Below are 25,980 nucleotides of genomic sequence, written 5' to 3'. Positions count from 1 at the left end.
CAGTAAGCTATGTGTGTGAGAAACATTAAACTTTGAGAAACACTAGAAAAGACATCCAGACAAATACACTCAAAGAATGCTATAAATAAATCAGAAGCAATCTTCAAAGCTGTTTCAACACCCAGAGGATAGCAGTGGGGGGAAATGGAGATACGGAACAACAAAGAGAACATGAGACATAAGCTACGGCCCATCGGTAGCTCAGCTGAGAGTGAACAACCTCTAAACACCATTTTACAACTCAGATTTGGGGCTGGAGAGATGGGTCAGTGATTATAGAGTACTTGCTACCCTGGCTGAGGACCTGGGCTTGGGTACCAGCATCCATACTGGTGGCTCATGAATGCATGTAACTCCAGTTCCAGGGGACCTTATACCCTCCTCTGTTTTCAGAAGATTCCTACACATACACAGTGATACAAACACACATTCATAAATAAAAATAAATACATCTTAAAAACAAAACAGCCCCCCCACACTGAGTTGCAGAGTAGGTTAAAAAAATAACATAATCCAGCTAGATTCTCCCTACAAAAAACTCACTGTAAACATTAACAGTATAGGTGGGTTAACAGTAGGTGTATGGAAAAAGATTTATCATATACCGCCTTGATCTAAGGGAAGTAGGAAGGCATTCGCTAACACCTAAAAGAAAGAAAATGACCAGAGACAGAGAAAACGCATTGTACTTGTTTCTGTGAGCCTGACTTAGTCCCCTGAAGATAACCATCCCCAGTTGGCCCATTTTCCTGCAAATAGCATGACTTCATGCTCCTTTATGACTGAAAAAACATATTCATGGTAGACCGCAAAGCACCCTTCTGATGTGGGATTCCCCTCTGCATGCTGTGAATATGACTGTTTAATGAATAAAGAATCAGTCTAGGCCTGTGATAGGGTAGAGTAGAGCTAGGAGGGGAAAACTAAACTGAATGCTGGGAGAAGGAAGGCAGAGTTTAGTGAAGCCATGGAGCCACTGCCAGAGACAGACATACCAGAACTTTATCAGTGGGCCATGAGCCTGGTGATAAAATATAAAATAATGGAAATGGGTTAAATTAATATGTAAAAGCTAGCCAATAAGAGGCCAAACAGTGATTTAATTAATACAGTTTCTATGTGATTATTTTGGGGCTGAGCATCTGAGAACAATCGACCTCTTACAACAGATTGGCATGTCAACTTGGCCAACTAAATCCATGTAAAACCTGAGAAAGCTTAAAAAGTAATTTTAGACACAAAAGAAGAGTTAAGCACAGCTTTCTTGGTAGCTAGCATTTTGCTGGTGGTGTGCCACAGCTACTTTAAGAGAGATTTCCTGATTCAGTAATAGAAAAAAAAAAACTGCACTGTTTTGAAATGGAAGCTTCCTGGACCATGCTGCCAACACAAACTCTGGCTCTTTCAAGACTGAGCATTTAAATGGGGTTTATGAGCAGAGTACTACCACTGGCTTAATGGCAACATAGACCCACTGTATTTTCAGGTGAAAATGGGGCTGTGAGTATGGCTCATGCTAAACAGATCTCCACCCCACCATGTTGGACTGGGTGGAGCCAAAAGACAAAGCAGCCTTAGTTGCTGCTTAGCATTTTAAGAAACGCTCCCTTAATTAAGATATATACTTCCCTGCTCCCATATCCACCCTTCCTTTATCCCAACCATCCCATTCCCCCAAGCTCTCCCCATCCTCCCCTTCTCACTTTTCTCTCCCCATCTCCTTTTTCTCCCATCCCACCCCACCCCCCAGTTCCCAATTTTTGCCCAGCAATCTTGTCTACTTCCAATATCCAGGAGGATAACTATATGGCGGACAATGGTGGCTGCTGAGAGGCCAAGGAAAATGGCACTGGGTTTTGATCCTACTGCACGTACTGGCTTTGTGGGAGCCTAGCTTGTTTGGATGCTCACCTTCCTAGACCTGGATGGAAAGGGGAGGACCTTGGACTTCCCACAGGGCAGGGAACCCTGACTGCTCTTTGGACTGGAGAGGGAGGGGTGTGGGGAGTGGGGGGAGGGGGAGAGAAAAGGGAGGCAGGGAGGAGGCAGAAATTTTTAATAATAAAAAAAAGAAGCGCTCCTGAACAGAAAAGAATTAAAGATACACAATAGGACAGATTCAGACATAAAAGACCTCTATATGAGACACACTGTGTTTAAAAAATGTACATAGGCTTTGGGAGAGAGACAATGATAAGTATAGAGAGTCATAAACGAAAGTAAATGGTTTAGAAAAAATAAAACAAAGTCTTTAATGAGACAAAGTACAGACAGTCATAGATTAAAGGAGTAAAGATAATAAATAAATATTAAAAAAGTAAAAGGGTAAAAAAAATAAGCCACATAAAGATGGAAAATACACAGAGAGTCTGGATTATGTATATTATTGTGTTTTCTTTGATTTTTTTGACTGTGAAGAAGCTAAATAACCAACATATATACGTTAAAGTTATCTTGACTTCATAACTTGAGTCTAAGGATATGTTGCTTGGAAAAGGGTTCTTCTTTTGTTTCCACAGAAGATGAGAACGTGGGAATCATTCCAGACTAATGTGGTTTGATGAACCAAGACCCCTAAAAGGATGCCTTGAACATCCCTCAAAAAATTACTTCCCCCATCAGAAAGAAGCAGTTTGTAGAGAACTATGCCCAAATTCTCAATTATTATTTATAAATGTTTGTTTATATTTAAAGAGGAATATGCTATAACTATTTACATTGGTATGGCTCTTAATTTATTGATACAAATTTAGGGTCAATTTTGTTAAATGTATACTTCTGCTCTTGATTAAGGTATTGTGTTTGTGGAGCTCATTTAAAAAAGTAATGTATAATTAAGAAATATAAGTTAATAGATAATCATCTATAATAGTCAAGCTTGTAGTCATGTTAGTTAGGTCTTCTAGATAAACAGAAATATATTTTAGTTAGGTATTCTTCATATCTTTCAGAGACATTCAGAATATGGCATTTAAAATGTTTTAAGAATTCAGGACTTTTTTTGATAATGAGACACATCTTCTCCTAGCAGCACCAATTACTTCAAGAGAAAGATGAACATCAAAGAGGCCCCTCATGAAGTTTGCTAGCCATTGGGTAAGAAACTGCTCTTCCCTGTAGTGTTTGATATTATGCTGTATAAACTGGACATGCAGGACCCACAGAGAAATGACTGCTGAACTTGTGTAAAGGTGAGACGATCCTTCAGGGTTCCTGCTTCATGAAAGAGACTGCTAGACATTCTGCAGAACACAGAAGAAAGTGACTGGCAAACTGTCAATATAGGTGGAACTGTCTTTGAAATTTCCTGCTTCATGGAAAAGTCTGCTGGACACTGTGAGCCTGTAGACTGAAGATGGATGCCCCAATGGTCTAGAAGAACTTTGGGTGACTGTCCAGGCAGCAACATTTCTCTGTCAATTCTAAAGGGGTTTTTGTTGTTGTTGTTGTTGTTTGTTTATTTATTTATTTATTAAAGATTTCTGCCTCCTCCCCACCACCACCTCCCATTTCCCTCCCCCAATCAAGTCCCCCTCCCTTGTCAGCCCTAAGAGCAATCAGGGTTCCCTGCCCTGTGGGAAGTCCAAAGACCATCCACCTCCATCCCAGTCTAGTAAGAGGAGTGTCCAAACTGCCTAGGCTCCCACAAAGCCAGTACGTGCAGTAGGATCAAAAACCCATTGCCATTGTTCTTGAGTTCTCAGTAGTCCTCATTGTCCGCTATGTTTGAAAGCTGTTTACAATGCACTTCCTGTATACTTAGGCAATATTATATCCTTCTGGAGTCTTTGATAGAGTTGAAGAATAGATAGCTATAGTTATAGTTTTCCTTAGTTATGATAAAAGATAAAGTAGATGTAAATGTTGTAACTAATTCTTGCTTGATATCTTAATATTGCTTGTTATATGTACTTTTCCTATGTTAAAGTTAAAACTTTCTTTTTTTGGCCGGGCGGTGGTGGCGCACGCCTTTAATCCCAGCACTCGGGAGGCAGAGGCAGGCGGATCTCTGTGGGTTCGAGACCAGCCTGGTCTACAAGAGCTAGTTCCAGGACAGGCTCCAAAACCACAGAGAAACCCTGTCTCGAAAAACCAAAAAAAAAAAAAAAAAAAAAAAAAAAAAAAAAAAACTTTCTTTTTTTATTTAAACAGAAAAGGGGAGGTGATGTGGGATTCCCCTCAGTATTCTGTAAATACCATTGGTTAATAAAGAAACTGTCTTGGCCTGCAATAGGGCAAAAGAGTAGAGCTAGGCAGGAAAAAACAAAACTGAATGCTGGGAAAAAGAAGGCAGATTTAGAGAGAAGCCATGAAACCCTGCCAGAGACAGATGCTAGAACTTTACCCGGTAAGCCGCAGCCTCGTGGTAATACATGGATTAATAGAAATGGGTTAAATTATGATGTCAGAGTTAGCCAATAAGAAGCTAGAACTAATGGGCAGAGCAGTGATTTGATTAATACAGTTTCTGTGTGGTTATTTCGGGAAACAAACAAGCAGCTTCCTACTACACCTTTCCCCTATCTACTACACTGCTGCTGAACACCTAACAGCTGCTGGGGACAGTGCTGCAGTAAACACAATGTGCATGCTAAGGGAAGTAACGGGATGGAAGGCAGCCAGGACCTAAGGTTGCTGTGTCATTCAGAGGTAGGCTGCCTCCAGTCTTTGGTGAAATTTGGAAATTTCCAATCAAATTGCTAATTATATTTAAAAGGATGGTTTCCTTAAAACACCAATACTTTAGTAGAAAATTGAGCACCCTGAGGATTTGCTACTTATAAACTGAATTTGTGGTTACAGTTGCTAAGGACAATTACACTGTAATTCATTGCCTTCAAATAGGTATCTTGAATTAACATACACATACAACTACCCATGCACACATCTATATTATTTATGTATGGGTATATATGTACATACACACACAGAGAGACAGACACACACAGACACACACACAGACACACAGACAGACACACACACGCACAGACACACACACACACACACACACACACACTTATGTTCCCAGTGTGCACTCAGGTGAAAAATGTCAGTGAATTGTCTCTGCCTATTGTGTAGCAGTTTTCTCCCAAAATGACTCATTCCCCCAGGAAAGTTCCTTAAGACAAAAGTAAACAATACAAAATAGCTTCAGGAAGTTCCTGAAACTGATCAGATTCACTAGGTCCCTCCCTCCAAGAGAAAGAGTAAAGATGCTCAGAGTCACTCTCAGACAAGCCAGGCTACAAAGGAGCCTCTGAGATCAGTCAGGCTGCCTGAAGGATCTTAGGCCAACTGATTCACTAGAAATCATGCTCTCCAACCTGTTGAGCTGCCTGAAGGCTGTGCATGTGCTCTAGGTCCCCAGCTTTTGTGTGCTGTCACCTCTGCTAGGGGGTAAGCTTCGGTGATGCAGCTGTCTTTGAGTCACTTAAACTCTTGCAGTAACCCCTACCCACATTCCTGTAAGTGACCCCATAATGCCCATTAGTTCACCAAACTGCATTTGGAAATATCCATGCCTAGGAATGTTGTGGGCTACCTATCTGGGATGAGTAGGTGTGTGTCTGTCTGTCTGTCTCCTAGGGAAAAAATGTGTGACACAACACTGCCTCCCAAGCCAGTGAAACTAGCACCATCATTAACTCTGACTGAAAGGGTCAGGAAGTAGTCACTCTGGGCTTGAACTGGATCACTCATGTAAGACTGTATAGCACCATTTACACCCCATTGAGCAACAAAGGCAGGGTCAGCAAGAATATTGCTTAGCTCAAATCAAATGCATTGTTATCTAACTGAAAGCAATGTTTTTGGCAGAGATTTGCTTTCCTTCAGGACGGGGACCAGTTCCTGCTGTTCCCCACCCTCTCTGTCTTCTGCCTACCAAGCCTCAGTAGATAAAGGAATAAAAGTTCCAGATTTTACAACGAGGACTAGGAGAGGAAAGAGACTCCAGGGATGATAAAAACACAGCAGAGATACCCAGGGAAGGAAGATGCTGCTGGGGCCTGCCATGCTCACCTCTGAACACAGAGGCTAGGATCTGATTCAATGGCATCAAGGGACTATAAGGACCAAGATACTAAGACCTGAGCCAAGATCCTACACTGGCCTGTGCCCAAACACAGTTAAGTCCATAGAACTGTGAACATCATGGAAGGTGAGCTCTAAAGAGGGCCATGGCTCACATGCAAGATCAGAACCTGTGGCCCACACTTAGTAGGGTTAACTGGCAGCCTACTAAACAAATCTCCAAAAACCTCAATTTTTTCTTTAGAACCTCTTGAGCTAATGCTTAAAATATTGAAAGACTATCAATACCTAAGATGGATGCTGTTCCTGCCCACAGGCATTTAAAGCAGTGGTTCTCAACCTGTGGGTCACAACCGCAATGGGGGGGTTCAAACAATTCTCTCGCAGAAGTTACCAAGGAATATCAGAAAACACAGGTGTTTACAATTCAATTAAAACAGTAGCAATATTACATTTATGAAATAGCACCAAAAATAATTTTAGGGTTGGGGGTCACCACAGCATGAGGAACTGTATTAAAGGGTCACAGCATTAGGAAGGTTGAGAACCACTCCTCTAAAGACTCAATACTATTATTAGCAAGCCACAGGGCATTCTTCAGGAAAATGGCCAGCTGACTCCACTACTAAACTAAGTAGGAAATAAAGGGACTGAGAATTGTGGAAACATCAAGGAAACAACAAAGTCACAAGACCAACACTACCTGATTTTAAATCTTACTATGCAGTCATAGTAATCAAGGAGTCTAGTATGCTCAAGGGAGAAAAAATAGATAAAAGGAACAAAATTCAAAGTGAGATCTAGAAAGACGGTGCAGCCATCAAGAGCTCTTGCCTCTTTTGCAGAGGACCTAGTGACTCACAACCACCCGTAACTCAGCCCCAGAGAGTCACACACACACACATTCGCGTGTGCACACACACACACACACGATGCACACACAAGTAAAAATAAAATACATAATTTTACAATGAATGTAAAACACCTCAGTCCTGTACAGACTTGCATGTATAGAGGGAAATAGTTTTCAAATTCTGGCACAAAAACTTAAAGGATATTCATCTTTTGAACTTTCACATGCATGAATATTGATACTATATGAAGTATATGTCAATTTTCACATGTGTGAGTACTGATCCTATGTTTGAACTTTTCACACCTGGGAGTATTGATACTATGTATTAACCTTTCACATGTTTGAGCACTGAACTCTCACATGTGTGAGCATGGATACTACATGACACGCATGTCAACTGCGTCACTTGTCACAGGCAAACTGAAGCGCCTGTGGATCACTCACCTAAGCCCATCCTGTTTCCATGCATAGGACAGGACTTAAAATACAGTGTCTATAAATGTAAAGTAGCCAAAAGTTCTTCAAATACAAGATCTACTGATGCTAAATTTCAATATTAAAATATTTCCAGTCATCCATAGGTCCCGCTCTTTAAAGGGTGGGGACAAAAGAAATGACAGGGAATGACAACTACCCACACATATTGTGATGAGACTTGTACTGAAAAAAGATACAAACCACCTATACAATTGTACAAAGAGGAAAAGCAGCTGTCAGTCCTTCAAACAGGTCAACTATTGATCGGATGTATGACTGGATAACAGGGAGACTGTAAGTGGGCAGGTCTTCATCAATAAGAAGGTGCAAGTCAGATGACAAGGAGCTATGTCCCATGAACCACCACAGCAACTCTACAGAAGACCAAGCTACAGATCTCTCCATGACCACGGTTATTACTACTGTGTGCACCACAGTGCATGGTGGAGGTCTGAGGATTACATGAAGGAGTCTATGATCTCCTTTCACCACATAGGCTCTGGTGATAAATTTGGGTCCTCACAGTTGGTGGCAAGTACCTTTATCTGCTGAGACCCCTTGAGATTGCCACCTGGTTTTTGAGACAGTGCCTCTTACTAGGCAGGCCAGAATGGCTTGTCAGTGTGATCCTCCTGCCTTGCCCTCCTCAGAGATTCTATCATGGCCGTGCACCAGCATTCCAAGTGTTTTATGTGGGTTCTGGGGATTGAGTCCAGGTCCTTGGGCTTGCATGGCAGTCACTTTAATAAATGAACTATTGCTCCTGCCCCTAATTTTCTTTATGAATGCTTCATGAAGCCTTCATTCACAAACTGGGGGAAGAGATGGAGTTTCAGCATTTTTCTACTGTGCCATTATCTTTCTTTCATTCATTCCTTTTCCCAAGTGCACCAGCACCCCGCCGCCGCCTGCTTCCCACTCCGGCTGGCTTCCTCTCTTTCTTCCTGACACTGTCCTTTCCTGTATTCCCTTATCACATTATGTCATCAACCTGGACTATGAGCTCTCTTCTTCCTACCTCATGAACCCCTCTCCAGTTTCATAAAATACACACACAGATACAAATCAGCACATATAGACACATAACTTTAAACGTGGGTTCTGTATTGAAAAGGAAATGGTATGTTTCTTTGAGTCTGGGTTATGCTTTCCGATTGTATCAATTTTGCTCCAAATTTTGCACACAGATACAAATCAGCACATATAGACACATAACTTTAAACGTGGGTTCTGCATTGAAAAGGAAATGGTATGTTTCTTTGAGTCTGGGTTATGCTTTCCGGTTGTATCAATTTTGCTCCAAATGTCATGATTTCATTTTGCATCACGGCTAAAAGAACATTATGTGTGTGGAGCACATCTTCTTTACCTGTTCTTCTGCCAGTAGCCGTCTAGACTGGTTGCATCTCCTCACGACTGCGGATAGAGCAGCAATAAGCCTGATGGGCAGATACACGGGCAGTGTGCCGACCGCAGAGTGTTTTGGAAACCCCAGGGTGGGGTAGCTGGGCGGGTGTAGTGTTAGTCCCTTCAGGATTTTCCACACTCACTGTGACAGTGGCTGCACGGACTGGCATTCCCCTAAGCAGTGAATAAGTGCTCCTCTCCTCCCATACACAATTATACCTTTTTTAGGGTGAGTTTTCATGGCTGGAAAGACAGCTCAGTGCTTAGAACACTTATTACTCTTTTTTAAAATTTATTTTCAAGATGACGGTTTTAAAAAATTTCAAGTCAGTCTTGAGAAAGTCCTCATCATTTGACATTTCCCAGACAGTGTTAGGATATAATTTTAAACATGATTTTTTTTATTTTCCAAAATGATGTCTTTTTTGATTTTTACTGAGCTCTACATTTTTCTCTCTTGCAGAGTAATAATAGTAATAATAATAGTCATATTAATAACGGTAATAATAATAATATCTAGGATTCAGTTCCCAGCATCCTAATGGTGGCCCATAACTATCCATAACTCCAGTTCCACTGCCCCATCCCCCTTTCTGACTTTCACAGTCACCAGGCATGTAATGGCACACACGCATGTACATTACAAGGGGACTCTAGAAGGCTCAAGCACAGTAGACGCAGCACCGACAGTTTCGCCTTACCCTTCTCCTCCATTTCCCCTACCTTGCTAAACCCTGCTTACACTGCTTTCATAAAGCTAGCCACCAGTCTATTCACTTGTATGGCTACTTCCTCCTCCAGAGGCTGACTATCAAGGGCCAATTATCAAAGTACGGAAGTCCAACAACCTCTTTCGTCCTCTGTCTCTTGTCTTTGTCATTCCCTGCCCTTTTCTCCCTCTGGGGCAAATCCTTCTCCTTTGTGCTGAGAACTTGGTCCTGGAGTGTCTTGTGCCAACTTGGAGGACATACATAAATTACAGGTGAGGCACCCATGCAGATAAAATAAAATAAATACATATTTTAAAAGCATATTCTTCTCATTATCTATGTATGTGATGACCTTTACAGGGCTTTCAGTGGCAAAGTACAAGTAATCCCATCAATTACCAGGTTTGCAGGGAGCATTGGGAAGATAATAAAGGTCACACTTGGGGTTCACTGCCTGGCAAATGGTGTTGGAAATTCAGCTAACATATATCTCATATGTATATATGCATATATACCAAATTGTTAGCTAATTTCCCATATACGCTTTATTTTATAAATATGTGTGTGTATAATTCTTAACCTCACACCAAAACATGTATAACTGAAATTTGCAAAGATTCACATATAAGAAATTAAAACTCGAATGGTTCTATAAGATAATGAGAATGAAGTCTTCATAGTATTCAGGTGGGTCTTCTTTATGCATTAACAAAGCCTGAGGTGCGCTGAAGACTGAAAAGAAGGATGCGCTGAGCCAGCGGAGTAGAGCATAGGTGCAATAATCTCTCAGAAGGAAGACCACCCGGGGAAAGCCGTTAAAGGGAACTGTAAACCAATGATGAGAAATATAAAATACCCAGGATCCTCAAAGTCTGTCTCCCAAAACTTTCCTTAGTGGAACAAAACTCCCAGACCAAATGTGTTACCTTGGGGACAGTAAATGACAGTCAGTGCGAGGTGAACCCAGACTGGCTTTGGGCCATAGCTGGGATGCATATTCCATGTATATGTACAGTTCAAACTTCACACATGTATGCATCCCTGCTACTAGCGGGGAACCTTTCTACATGAAATGCAGGGTCCTGCTTTAGACGGTAGATCACAAATGGGTCAGAATGAAATCTTAACAGAGTCTGGAATTTAATTAACATTAACACAACATTGATCTCTCTGTTGCAGTGATTTTAGTCATATAAAATGCTGCAGTGTGCAATGTGTGTGTAGATCTAATGATATTCCAAAATGAAGTGTTTATTATGGAAAAAAAATCTCTTGGACTAGGAAGAAAGCTCACATGGTTAGAGCTTGTTATGCAACCATGAGGACCTGAGCTCTACCCCGGGACCTGCCTATAATACCAGACATGGTGGTGTGTGTTTATAATCCCTGGGCTTGGGAGATGGGGGTAGACAGAACCCTGGACAGCCTGGCTAGTCTGGCCTACTGTGTGAGCTCCAGGTCAGTGAGAGACCCAGTCTCAAACACAGAGCTGTATTCATGGAGGGAGCAGTACAGACGAGAAGATGTAGCTTAACACTCAGACCTTTGCGCTTTTCCTGCTTGTTTCCATGTCATCGCTTAAAGAGACTCCTGCATAGCTGCCTCACATTGTCTGAACATTTGCAGGCTCTCTCCGTGTTCTGACTCTTACATACAGTGTGATTTGCCTTCCCAAAATATGCCAGCCTGTTTCTGGTTCCCTGTGCCCTACAGATGCATTCAGCATCTAGCCTGTAGTCCCAGCCTCCCGCATTCCCCATCAGGAGAAGGACAGAGCCAGCGACTTTCACAGACTTCCTCCTTCCTCTGGTGGAATAACTGTCATTAGCTCTCATGGAATCAGACTGAAGCAGCCATTGGGGGCTGCAAACAGAAATGCCGCTTCCTTTTCATAGAGAACAGATTCTTCTGCTAAATACTCACACACCTGCCCCTGTCTTGTCAGAAGAGGAAAACTCACACACCTGTCCCTGTCTTGTCAGAAGAGGAGCAAAATAAGGCTGGTGTTATATTTCCTTCTCAGAGATTGCTACTGCAGTTAATTCACACGCACAAGCTCCCGAAGGACCCAGACGGTCACCTCGGATGTTACAGTAGCACCTGAGCAGATACTTTGGCAAAGACAATGGTCTATAAAATGAAGTTCAGGTGGACCAAAAGACGTCAAGCTGGAATGTACAGGGTAGAACACCCTGTAGATACTAGGAAGGGAGAAAATAAAAGGGAATTACGTTAGAAACACCCCCAGGGTTCTTTCTGTAATCTGCTTCATTTACCTTCAAATAACTGACAGGACTGAATTACACTGAAATGTCCTTATCTAAATTTGTACATTTACAGACTTGGCACTGACAGATGGAAGTCTAACCATCCAATCAAGATTCTTCAAACATAGTCTTTCACACTTTGAACATTTGGATATTCTTTGAAATCTCGTCTCAGGGTCTGTCCATCTGTCTGCATCCCTGTCTGCATCTCTCTCACCTTTCACGGCAGAGCTCGCTAAACTGAAGTAAATACATGAATTTACCAACGGCATAATCATGGAGTTGGCTATAAGCAAATATTTGGCTTTGACACACTTTAATGGAACTTAATGGTTTTGAAGCCAGAGCTGTCAGGACTGGAGACTCACAGGAAGAGCGACAAGCCAAGACTCACCATGGCCCCTTGGTTTGTCCTTTGAGCAACTTCTCTCTGCAGCCTGGCCACAGCCAACTTCTCCCTGGAGAGACAGAAACATGTGATTAGGTAACTATTCCCGGCGCTGAGACAACACCGCATAGCTGGAAAACATTCTTTTGAAATCTCTAGAGCGACCCATCCTGTACTTACCTCCTTCCCTCAACCATATTTAATATTAAATATTTAAAGTGATTGGTCACTGGGGCATCATCTCTATCCAGCTTCACGACACTGACTCTTTTGCTTTGGAGCTCATAATAGAGGGATAAATATTGAACGCCAGGTTAAGCGGTGCTCCACTAACCTCATTTGCATATATCCTTTGTTACTGACGTTTCTGAGGCTATTTTATTAGTATTGATTTGGTTATATTTTTTTAATTGTTTGCTCTTTTCCTTCTATAACCAGGTTGAATTTTAAAAAGCAAACAAACCATAACTCTACACCATTCTTGAGAAAACAGAAAGTCATTTGCAAGCTTGCTGTGTAAAATGAAGTCTATTGGACATTTTTATCCATTCTATGAGCCTGACAGCTACTCAGTCTATAGAGGCGGAAACTGAAGGTCACAAGGCTAAGGGGACAACTGAGATCTGAGTTGGGCTATGACAGCATCGAGTGCTGAGTTTCCTCACATCAAAGTCTAAATTTAAAACTCTGCATATTCTCAAGGCCTAGGAAATTTACTAAAATACAGATTTCAAGATCAGACCGTAAGTCAGTGAGATGGCTGAGAAGGTAAAGGTGCTTGCTCGGAAAGCCCCGGGACCTGAGATCCACGGATCTGAGATCTGTAGGACCCACGGGTGGAACAGAGAACCGGCTCCTAGATACCAGTCTTTGGCCTCCATGTAAACATGTGCAAACACACAATAAAGACTTGCTCACTCAAGTTTAGTATTCATACTTCATAACGAGATTCATTTTATATTCATCTTAACTGATTACACTTCCGATGTATAGAATATCCAATGAAATGTTAAGGATGCTTGTCATAATGCATGCATTCTGAATGGCTTTTCAAATTTTTAAACCGTGAACAGGTGACATCGAGGGAAGGAGCAGCTTCTAGCCAGCTCCAGGTCTCAGTGACAGTTTCCCCAGAGATCCCTCCCTTACAGTGAGCAGCATTCATCCCTCTTATGCTACATCTGCAAGTGAATGCAGAGGGGACTGTTCCATCCCCAGGCTGATGAGAGGATTTCTTTCTTCCAAGGGTTGTGACAAACCTGGCTGCCCAAAACAAAGAAAGAAAAAGCAACTTTCCAGGCTAAGTAGGGACTCAGTCAATAAAGCCTTTCCCTTGCAAGCTTGAGGACCTTAACTGAAATTCCAGAATTTATGAGGAAAGTTGGGTGTGTTACTATGAACCCCAGAAGTCATCAACTGTCAATGACTCTATTGACTGTGGATGGTTCTACAGAATGCTCTCCCTCCAGCATGCTGGAATGTTAGCTAGTTTATCAACTGTTTGCAATTCTTGTATAGACAACCACAGCTCCTGTGAGCTCATAAGCCCAGCAGTTTTTCCAGGTCATCAGGTCCACAAAACCTTGTTTTGCTCTGGTCCTCCTTGGCCTTTTACTATTACAGTTTTCTTTCCCCTCCTCTACAATGAACCCTGAGCCTAGTGTGTGTGTGTGTGTGTGTGTGTGTGTGTGTGTGTGTGTGTGTGTGTGTGAGAGAGAGAGAGAGAGAGAGAGACAGAGACAGAGAGAGAGACAGAAACAGAGAGAGAGAGAGAGATGCTAGATGGATGGATGGATGGATAGATAGATAGATAGATAGATAGATAGATAGATAGATAGATAATAGATAGATAGATAGATAGATAGATAGATAGATAGATGGTAGACAGATCGATAGATGATAGATAGCTAGATGATGATAGATAGCTAGATAGCTAGATAGCTAGATAGCTAGATAGCTAGATAGCTAGATAGCTAGATAGCTAGATAGCTAGATAGCTAGATAGCTAGATAGCTAGATAGCTAGATAGCTAGATAGATAGATAGATAGATAGATAGATAGATAGATAGATGATAGATAGAGATGTCTCAATGTGGTTCAGTATTCCACTGACTCTAATTCTCTGTGCTTTGACCAACTTGAGTTTGTGCACTGACCACCACTTACTGTACCAAGAGACATCTCTGATGAAGTCTGAGTGTTGCATGCATTTTAAGAAGGACTCAAAGCAGGGAGTGAGGATCTTCTGCGGGGGGGTGGGCCTTGGACAAGTCAGGGTAGGAACTGGGGGGTTGTGAATGTGATCAACAACATTGAACACATTTATGAAACGTTCAAAGAGTTAATAAAAATTACTAGAAAAAAAAATGAAGCCTCTGAACAAGAGCTACTAGGAATCCAATCCAGACGATGTCCCCACAGAAAGAGCCAATGTTACAGAGCTGGAGAAATGGCTCAGAGGGAAAGGTACTTGCTAGGTAAGCATTAGGACCCAAGTTCAAATCTCTAGCATTGATAGACACGTCTGTAACTCCAGCGCCACAGCGGGCAGAGGCAGGAAGATTCCTGGGTTGTGTTGGCTGCCATCCTAGATCCAGGCTGAGTGAAAGACCCTGTCTCAGCGAACAAGGCAGAGAATGATAGAACAGGACAAGAAACATCCTCTCTGGCCTGGCGTACACATGTAGAGGTACCGCATGTAAATAAGTACAAAAAGAAGGGGTGTTGCATCTAAATAGCCCATGTGTTTGCAGGTACTGAGACCCACATATGTGTTAGAGCGACCCTGGCTCAAAATTAGAGAAGAAGACACAATATGCAGGCAAACATGAACTCCATGAAAAAGGGAAAGTTACTGCAGACAGGCAGTTAGAATTCAGATTCAGTCATGGATGGTGGCATTTTAATTAATACATTAATTTAGAATTTAATGAATGAGAAGCACCAAAAGATGAGTGTCCCAGGAATACTAAATCCTGATCCAGGAAAAAGGGAAAGTTACTCCAGACAGGCAATGTTAGACTTCAGATTCAGCCATGGATGGTAGCGTTTTAATTAATTAATACATTGATTTAGAATTTAATGAACGAGAAGCATCAAAAGATGAGTGTCCCAGGAATATTAAATCCTGATATACCCATGAAAAACACTGTCACTACTCAAACAAAGGACGTTATCAGTTGTGGAAGAGGAAATAGCATTTGTGGTACAGTCTTCACTCTTTCTACATATCAATGCTTGTGGGATCAAGTAATAAATGCAATCAGGATATCAGAACAAACTGCTCAGCCTCTTTCATCAATAATCCAGTTTGTCCAGGACGCCCTGGCACACCATACCTTCCAATCTGTAGTTCCAAACTGGCTGTGAAGCTGGGACCAGCTTCTTTTTCATGCTAATTGAAGGTTCTTACAAACAGTTGTGTGTAAAATAAATAAATAAACAAACAAAGACCGCTTGCCTTTCAAGCTTTCCACAGCAAATGTACATTCAGGCACCCATCTGAAGAGTTTAGTTCTCCTGTTGACTGCAGACAAGCGCAATTTCACGACGCATCCTTATTTTGTTCTGCTGCAAAGTTGGGAGCTCATTATGAGGCGGGTACTATGTTTATGATTACAAAACCAATGCCTGGGGATATGTGATCAAAAGCCACGGATCCTTAGCTCCAGAACAGGGACAAAACACAATATCAAAAACACAACAAATCAGACACAGTACTTACTCCCCTTTCAGTTCCATGAAAGAGAATATTTAACTCTCAGGAAGAAAAAGATCCTCACTCTTTATCCCATTTTATATCCAAATGAAGAATAAGCCTCCGGTTGCTAAACGCCTTCAAAACAACCTCTGGGGAGATGGTTCAGTGTTCAAGAGTGCTCGCTATGCAAGCATGAGGACAATTTCAATCTCTAACACCCATGTCAAAAGCTAGGCATGGCCACACATGTGCCTGTCACCCCAGTGCTTTGGGGGACAGAGATAAGAGGATAGGTGGGGCTGCCTGGCTACCAGCCTAGCTCTAAGTTCAGTCAGAGACCCTGTGTCAAGAAAATAAGGAGGAAAGGGATCGATAAGGGCATCCAGCATCTTCCTCTGGTCCCAACCCAAGATAAAGAATGATGAATTTTCTTTTAATGTGAACTGTGGATCTTCAGAGTACCACTGGTTAATCTGCAAGCAATGTCCCCCCAAAGAAACCAATGACATTTTTAAAACCCTGAAAACACCTACAAGACTTCAGTATTTAGAACACACTCCCAAAGAGAAGCCTCCTAGCTAAGGGGCTGTAAATTGGAAGAAGAACACAGACTAGGAGTTTCACAGGGCCTTCTGCTACATCAGAATTGATCACAGAATTTTTCTACAAATAATAAGATACTCATTAGCTTCTCTAAAAGGGACCCATGACTCCTATACATACTGAGCAGATAGAATGGAAGCTGTCATATCTTCTGCTATTCTTTGGGAAGATAGTGCCCCATGAAAGTGCCCTGAAGGCAAGGCAGCAAAAGTTCAAAGGAAGGTGTGAGTTAATGCTTGTACTTATTGTTAAGTCTTTACAAACAGTTCCGGGACAAACAGTTCCATACTGTGAATGCATGGAACAGGAGGTAGCAGAATGAGCCCTGCCACCTTATATCAAGCAAACTACTACAGACTCAGTGTTACAATGTTACAATGCTGCAATGTGTTACAGACTCTGTGCTTTGATGGAAACTGGTGTGGGATAATGCTCTTGTACCCTGTAAAGATTTGTAACTTGTAGTGGTTTAATAAATTGCTGATTGCCCAGTAGTCAGGGAGGAAGTATACGTGGGGTGACTAGACTAGGAAAGTTCTGTGAAGAGGAAAGGCTCAGTCTGAAGACACCAGACACCGAGGAAGCAAGATGATAATGCCTCATTGATAAAAGGTACCAAGCCACATGGCTAATAAAACAAGAATTATGGGTTATTTTAAATTGTAAGAGCTAGTTAATAATAATCCTAACCTAATAGGACAAAGAGTTTGTAATTAATATAAGCCTCTGTGTGTTTTGTTGGGACTGAACAGCTACAGGACCAGGCAGGACAGAAACTTCTGTCTACAGAAAATATCAGATAACATGTATGATTGCTAGTAATCTTTTTCAAGAAAAAGTAAGCAGTAATAGCTATTTGTGCTTGTACCTGTTGTCAACAATAAAATTTAAAAATATTAATGATCTTGCAGATCCAAAGCCAGTTTCTTTCACTGTGGCAAGGATAACTGCAGTGTTAAAACATCCTGCAATACTCGCCCCTGCACATACAGGTTCATGTTGGTTTGGGAGTTCAGTTTCAGTTTTTACATCCCAAGCTATTTAAAACATCAAAATGTGTGTGCAACCTAACATATATACCCCTGATGGTTAGCATTATCAACCTGACACAACCTAGAAACATCTAGGAAGAATGTCAATAAGGGATTGTCAAATAACCAGTTTTGGTCTGTAGTCATGTATGTAGGGGACTGTATTAATTAAGTTACTGATATAGGACGTCCCAGCCTACTGAGAGTGAAACCATTCCCTAGGCAGAGGGTCCTTCTTGTGCAAGAGTGGAAACCTTCTGTAGAAGCAAATGAGTATGCACGAATGTTTTCCTCTGACTGTGACTGCAGGAGTGATGAGACTCACTGCTTCGAGTTCCCGCCATTGTGACTTTGAACTAGAATTGTAAGCCTAATATACTGCTTTCTCCCTAAACTGACTGTTGTAGGAAATTTTAGCGCAGAAGCAGAAATGGAACTAGGACAAGGTTTACCTGGAATAGCCCTGCAACAGAAACTACATAACCTAATGATAAATAAAAATTCTAGCTCATTCAGCAAATGCTAATAGTATGTTCTAAGTCTGCTATTAGTTATAGTATTGGGAAATAAACACAAACAAAATAAGTTTAAATTCAGTGCATATGGAGCATACAACCAGAAAGAACACCTAACATGCCAGAGCACACTAGAAAGCTAGGTTGCACAATGAATGGTAAGGGGTTTGGAATACAGCTCAGACAACAGAGAACTTGCCCCACTTGGACAAAGCCCTGGGCTCCATCCACAGAGCCACCTAAAACAGGCATGGTGAGGCACATCTGCGATACCAACACTTTGGAGGTAAAGACAGAATAGTCAGTAGTCAGAGGTCACTTTGGGGATACATAGTCGCAAAATCAGTAAAGAAAAATTTTAATTCTATTATGGGTTAATATAAACATATCATTATGTGTTTTAAGCAGAGATTTTTAAAAGTTCGTATTTTATATGTATGTCTGTTTGAGGCTGTGTGCATGTGCATATGAATGATGACATAGGCCAGGAGGCCTCAGATCCCCTAGAGCTAGAGCAAGAGGTTGTGGGGGGTCACCCAATAAGAATGCTAGTAGTTGAACTCAGGATCTCTGCAAGAAGAGTGCACGTTTTTAACCACTAAACCACCTCTGTAGCACCTATGATCAGAGATTTTTAAAACCAAAATGAGTGGCACAGTTTATCCTTAAGCAACAGCATCCATGCTTGGCTAATAAAAACAAGAGCCCTCCACTCCCATCTTTGTTCCTGTGATACTGTGGTGTCACGTGGGGTCGCCTCTGACAAGCTGCTACTGTGACGGAACAAGAACAAAAGGGGTACACAATATCACAGCAGTACTGCCTAAGGAGTTTAGCCCTATACATCCTCAAAGATAGCAAAGAGCCCTTATATGAACTCACAGAAATGCCCAGGAGTCGTGTGAAAACATGGGATGCTTGAGTAGGCAGGACAAATGCCTTGTCCCCCACTAATCAAAAGCTTAAATATGATCATTATTTTTTTACCAAATTTATAAATCAGCAATATATAAACATTTATTTGAAATCACATTTAAGCCTGTGTATGTGCATGTTTGCGTGTTCTTATGAGCTTGAGTGTGTGTGTGTTCTTATGTGTTTGAATGTGTGTGTTCTTGTGTGCTTGAGTGTGTGTGTGTGTTCTTGTGTGTTTGAGTATGTGTTCATATGTGTTTGAGTGTGTGTGTTCTTGTGTGTTTGAGTGTGTGTTCTTATGTGTTTGAGTGTGTATGTTCTTGTGTGTTTGAGTGTGTGTTCTTATGTGTTTGAGTGTGTATGTTCTTGTGTGTTTGAGTGTGTGTATGTTCTTGTGTGTTTGAGTGTGTGTTCTTGTGTGTTTGAGTGTGTGTACATTCTTGTGTGTTTGAGTGTGTGTTTGAGTCTGTGTGTTCTTGTGTGTTTGAGTGTGTATGTTCTTGTGTGCTTGAGTGTGTGTGCTGTGTGTTTGAGTGTGTGTTCTTGTGTGTTTGAGTGTGTGTTCCTGTGTGTTTGAGTGTGTGTTCTTATGTGTTTGAGTGCGTATGTGTTGTGTGTTTGAGTGTGTGTTCTTATGTGTTTGATTGTGTATGTGTTGTGTGTTTGAGTGTGTGTGTATTCTTGTGTGTTTGAGTGTGTGTGTGTTCTTGTGTGTTTGAGTGTGTGTTCTTGTGTGTTTAAGTGTGTGTGTTCCTGTGTGTTTGAGTGTCTGTTCTTATGTGTTTGAGTGTGTATGTGTTGTGTCTTTGAGTGTGTGTGTGTGTGTTCTTGAACATTTAGGAATCAGAGGTCAACCTCAGATGCCACTTCTCAAGATACCATATACTTTATTCTTCTATTTTTATTTTAAATTATTTCAGAGTTTCATCAATGAGTACTCTACATTATTTCTATCCCTTCTGCCACCCTCACCCCCATTCCAACTCCTTCTGTGTCATACACACCAGAGGGATCTGAGAAATTCCCCAAACAACACAGGCTATTCCTATAGCCCCAGATTGCCTCTCAGAATGCAAAGGTAAGAATTCTATTGCTGAAGACAACACTTTCTTTGCACTGAGGAAATGTGAGGAACTGAGCTGGAACTGACTTGGAGGCCTCCTCTCTGAGGACTAGCTCTCATGGTATCCTAAGCTGTGATACAAGCTGCCAAGGGAAAAAAGCAATCACTGGTCTTTTCCAGCTGGAAAGCCTACAAAATTCACCATGACTCATCTGGCAAGATATCCCCATGGGAAAGAGTGGTACCCTTGAGACAGTCTCACACTGATCTGAAGACTTGCAGAGTGGGTGAAGCTAGCTAGCCACCACTGGCTCTGCCCACCACGACTTGTGTCTACAGCACACAGTCCCACACCTGGGTTTTCTGATTGCTTCTGGAAACTGAAGGTCCTCATGTATGCAAGGCAACACATAAGATGTCCACATAGGCTGAAAAAAGAACCTCATACCCCTTCTGCTCAGCTGTTTAAATACAATTTTGTCCAAAACGTAAAATACCAATGAATGTACATTCAGGGAAAATAAAACACGTCAGCACCAGTATTTCCATACCCACCACTTACATGAACACTGCCTCTGAAATACCGGGAGAAACAGGAGACAATGCATTGGAGACCAATTGAACATGAGCCAAGCCCAAAGACTTAATAGATTTTACTAAGAAGACACTAAGGCTGGGAAAATGGCTCAGTTGGTAAAATGCTTGCTTTGTCAGCATGAGGACCCAAGTTTATCCCAGAGCCTACATAAAGAGCTAGATATGGTGGGATGCATTTTCAAAGCCAGTGCTGGGGATACGGAGTCAGGTGAATAACTGGGGCTCACTCTTCAGCCAGCCTAGTCTGCTTGAAGAAAACAAGAACAGTGAGAGAGCCTGTCCCAAAATCCAAGGCAGACAGCCCCCGAGGAACAACACCTGAGGATGACCTGTCTCACACACACACACAAACACACACACACACACACACCAACCACAGCCACCACCATCATCACCAATACCATGCCCGCCACCACTACCACCAAATACCAAGCGCCAATGTACTCTGTAGCATAGAAGCAAAATGCAAATCCACTTCCCCACATGCACACATGCTCAGTCATGGGCTTTGTTTCAATCAACACTCCTTCCTAATTTTCCCCAGGAAGATGCTGCCAAATGCCTAGAGGGAAATTAGATAAATGACTGTTTTCATCTGTGCCTTGAGGCAGGGTGTTATGCTCTAAAATCTTGGGGGGAAAGGTTCAATTCATCATCATCCAGCCGTGTTTCTAGCCGAGGCCCAAGAATAGGAGCCCCAAGAATAGAAGCCCGGTGGCGATCTGGTATGTGTGAAGAGAGAACAGGTTTGTTCTCTGGAGGAGTTCAAGGACCATTATCTCGACACACAGGCATCCTGGGGAGTCACCCGCTGCAGAGGGCAGGACAATGCCAAGAGGCAGGCGCACCTGTCGCTTGGGCAGATGGGGAGACCAGTGGCGGCTTTCCCTGAGTCAGGCTAAATTAATTAGCCTTTGCATAGTACTTCATCTCATTATGAACCTCTCCAGACACGTAAGGGGAGAACAGATTTTTCAACAAACTTTTATAAAGCACAACACAGACCAAAGAAAACTCCACAGCCATTTTTTCCCATTTCTTACTTTCCTGAATGCTTTAAAGTACTGTAAATCACTCTTTCATTCCATGCTGGGAGACTCTCTTCAGATTTATGATATGAAAAGTCAGTAAGTGGAGAGTGTGTTTCAAATCTGTGGACATTCACAAACATTGTGCACCAGACACTGGGCAACTCAACAAGTCGATTTCAAGATCCTGATGTCAGGAGCAAAAAGAATTTACAGCATCGCGTTTGCTGGTAAAATTGTAGCTTCCATTCTTCCCAAATCAAGAGATGTTTCTTCCCAAAGAATTTTCTGTGTTGCAATACACAGATAAATCAAAACAACAAAACCAGGAATCTACAACTTAGTAGACTGCCTTTTAATAGCAGCCTAACACAATTCTCCTTGGAGCTACATTGATAGCTCATTTGGTACACAAGGACCTCGGTTTGCTCTCCAGAACCCATCTAAACAAAACTGGATACGGGAACACACATTTGCAAATCCCAATCCCGGAGACACAGAGATGACAGCTGAGACACAGAAATGACAGCTAAGATTGTCCTCTAGCCTCCATGTGCATGTGTGTACACACATGTGTGCATACGAACACATGCACACACACATATTCTTTGCCATATATTCATTCCCAAGACGGTCCTTCTGTTCTCATAAACTAAGATGCAAATGACATCTACACTTCCATTTATTAATTCATTCACCCAGTCCTCCACTGAACCATCTATGATATTAGCACTCTCTGCTTATCTATTTCTCTTCCCTAATAGGCTGTGAGATGCTAGAGGGTTAAGACTACCTGATTTGGGTGCACAGGACGTTAGCACACTACAATGAATAAATGATTGCCATTCATTTATTGTGTCTTATGTCTTCCAGGCACAAGGCCATACTACAAGCTACTTTCACCCATATTCAATATAAGACACTGGTTCCATGCAAAGAATGGCAACCAATAGGTTTCTACAGGCTTAGAGGGTCAAGTGCTTGCCCTGCAGTTTATATCCTAGGTACCACCTGCATGCCTGACGGTCCCTTTTTAAAGATGTACTAATTTGTTCATCTGCATCTTCTCCTTCTCTTTTTCACTTGTAACCATTATCTTTCCCTAGAAAATCTTGTGCTTCTTATGCTGACATGTTTGATAAAGTAAAAAAGGTCTCCTGTGTTAACACAATCATGAACTGAAGCAAGATCATCCTCTTCTCTCCCCATCTCTCTCTGGGGCAGAGTGCAACCCCAAACACCTCCTATCAATAACTCTGCAAAATGCACACAAAAGCAAACTCATCCGCACTTGGAGATACAAATTACTTGTATTAACTGTTAAATTGTCTCCCCTTGAGGGCAAACTCTGGCCAATGACTTCAAACAGAGTTCCTTGAGATATATAATTTATAAAGCATTGGAGAACCAATTAATTTCTTGAATTAACTTTTACTTCTGAAAAATGCTGTTTGTAGACAAGGGTTTTTTATGTTCAATTATTAGAAAAAAAGCTTGAAATTCCCTACCTTTTCCTGTATCTTATTTCTTTTGAATATTGAAATTCTACTCAAAAGAAATCCAACATAGTTAATAAAACTGTGTCCTATGATGGTCGGTCATTTATCGTTGGTCCCGGCGATATGCAGATTGATGGGTTGTATGTAGCTAAATAAAGAATGGGCTTCTTCACAAAAAACTCATGCTGTCTCCTCACACATGAACACAGCCCTTATGTGACAATTAATTGAGTTCGCCATGGCTTTCAACTATCAATGGCCTTGAAATTTCATTCTGGCTCTGTTTTGATTGAAGGCCCCGAGATGGGGTCTATGCAGAGATTCAAACCATCTGTGTAGCCTCAGGACAAGGAGGCTTGTGAGTTTGGAAATGAAAAGGCTTCAGGACATCGACTGAAATTCTGATGGACAGTAACCAGAGACTGTGCACTGAACTCCCTTCTCTGGCACAGACAGTAACCAGAGACTGTGCACTGAATTCTCTCCTCTGGCATAGTGAGCCATGAGCCTAAGAGTTAATTCTCAGAAAAGCAGACATATTTAGGAAAGACTGGGAATACTGTCAATTCACGGCTGGAGTATGCTGCCTGCTGGGCTGGAGGTATCCTGATACACTCTGGAAGATTCAGCAAAGACTAAAAGTCCACTCAGAACCCTGAAGCATCCCATCCGAAAAAGGTACAGTGTGTCCATATTTGGTGTCATGGACTGAAATATTACAACCAAAACAACAATTCTGATTTGAAATTCTAACTGTAAGCCCTCAAAGTTCACCTATTTTGCGACAAAAGTGACCATGTTGAAACAAAGTTCTTAGGATGAATGTTAATCAAGCTCGGACGCCAATGGCACATAAAGAAGTGTCTTTGCACTGGGGTGGTTCTTACACAGCCTATGAAGAGCAGAGACTGCAAACAACCTTTCAGGAACTCAGCAAGAGGTACAGAGCACATTCCAAAAGCACTTGGCATGAGTCAGCGCTGGAGGACTGTAAGGCAATCCATTGCTGCTGTTTAAGGTTCCTTGTCTGAGGCACCATGTCAGGGCAGCCCTGGCAAGCCAACACATTTCAGGCACTGGGGGAGGGGCGGGTAGCAACTATGTTCATTTGTACGAAATACATCTCTCTGAATATAAGGTAAACCACCCTAGTCAAAACATTCAAAATCTAACAACTTCTGAGTCTAGACTACTTTAGATTAGACGCTCTTAACTGGTAAAGTCTGTGGAAAATTCCAAAAATCTAAAAAATGTCAATGTCTGAAATACCTTTTGTCCCAAGCATTTTTGAGCAAAGGACACTCCAGTTGGATACATACAAAGTGTGGTCTGGTTAATAGGTTATCTAAGAAAAGTACAGCAGATTTTCAACAAAGGGAGTACTACTGACTTGTGAATAGGAAAATGAGGGAAGTATTTATACTAATACGGCAGTCTATGTCATAAGCATCAAGGGTTGCAGTGCATCAAAGCAAATCACGCTCATGGACAACAATCATGGATTATTGACAAGGTGTGTGTGTGTGTTTAAGCTAAGTAACTCACTACACTTGGTACGATTTCTTAAAGAAATTAAAAGTAATCATGGTGATCCAAACAACACGATGGCTAAATCTCCACAGGTGCATGCATGGAATCTTAGCCCTGGAAATGTCTAGATCTTCTTTTGCTGATATACATACATGGGTGTGTGTGTGTGTGTGTGTGTGTGTGTGTGTGTGTGTGTGTATACATGCAGAAGTCCATCGTCACCCTCCCATGCTTTATCAGGTTTTATTTGAGACAAAGTCTCTAATTGGACTGGAACTTGCAGCCGGAGCATCCCAGGGACTTGCCTGTCTCTGCCTGCTCAGAGTTGAACTACAATTGCACACTACCTACCAGCTGTTTACAGCTCCAGGGGACAGAGGTCAGGCTCTGGGGATTACTAGGCCAAGTATGGTTACCTCCTCAGTCTGTCAGATACTTTTTACTAAGTCTTCTGTGAGGTTTGATGTATAAGATACAATCCTTGTTCTCTTTCTATTAGGAACATACATACTTGGTCTTCTGAAATAAAGATGACTTCGTGGATGGTGAGGGCTTAGGTAGGAGACCACTAGTCTCTCAACTCTTCTGCCTAGAGGCAGGTCCTATAGCAGCTACTTCGGAACTCAGATGTTCACCAACAGGAATCATCATTAGTACTTGAGAATACTGTAATGCCTAGGTTGTTTGTGTGCATATACATGCATGTTTTTATGTCCACTGTATGTAGATGCATGTATATTTGAGTACATATGCACACATGTATGTATAGAGGCCAGAGGCCAACTTTGGTCTTGGTCTTGGGTTAGAGTTGGGGTATAAATATATCATGGAGAATAGCAGAACTATCACACAAACACACACACACACACACCTACCTAGCAAAGAAAAAAGAATCTCCCGATTTCCTAAGTCATTCTAATTAGAAGGCCGTTGGCTAACAGGACACAAGAATGTCTCCTTGTTAATATTCTCCTTGTGAGCTAATGTTCTTTGATGCTAGGATTGTGCCAATAATTACATGAGAGATAGTTTGTGAGACTGCATCTTATGTAGCGCAGTTTAACCTCAAATTGACTATGTATCAAAGAATAACCTTATACCTTTGATCCTCGTGCTTACATCACCTGAGTGCTGGGATCACAGGTGTGTAGTATCACGCCCATAAACATGTAACACTGGGATTGAACACAGGGCCTGAACCACATCTCCAGCTTCTAAGTGAGAAACTTTTACACAGCATACAGAAGAATCACTGACACTGATAAGATGTATAGACATGTGTGGGACAGCTTTGCAACGCTGTGACAAAATACTTGAGAAAAGCAACTTAGAGGAAGAAAGGATTGTGCCCCATGGTGCCC

General features: G+C 41.8%; 1 protein-coding gene across 4 annotated transcripts in view; it reads right to left on the bottom strand.

Moving 5' to 3' along the window:
• Positions 1-25,980, bottom strand: part of Nckap5 (NCK associated protein 5) — an 843,848-nt gene that overhangs the window by 535,603 nt on the left and 282,265 nt on the right. For all 4 annotated transcript variants that reach the window (XM_057769610.1, XM_057769613.1, XM_057769611.1 and 1 more), the window contains one exon: positions 12,145-12,208. In XM_057769610.1, coding sequence (XP_057625593.1) covers positions 12,145-12,208 — 64 coding nt within the window. The remainder of the gene's footprint in view (positions 1-12,144; positions 12,209-25,980) is intronic.

The sequence above is a fragment of the Chionomys nivalis genome, chromosome 5 (genome assembly GCF_950005125.1).
Source record: "Chionomys nivalis chromosome 5, mChiNiv1.1, whole genome shotgun sequence".
Lineage (NCBI taxonomy): Eukaryota > Metazoa > Chordata > Mammalia > Rodentia > Cricetidae > Chionomys > Chionomys nivalis.
This window is presented reverse-complemented; position numbering and strand designations above follow the sequence as displayed.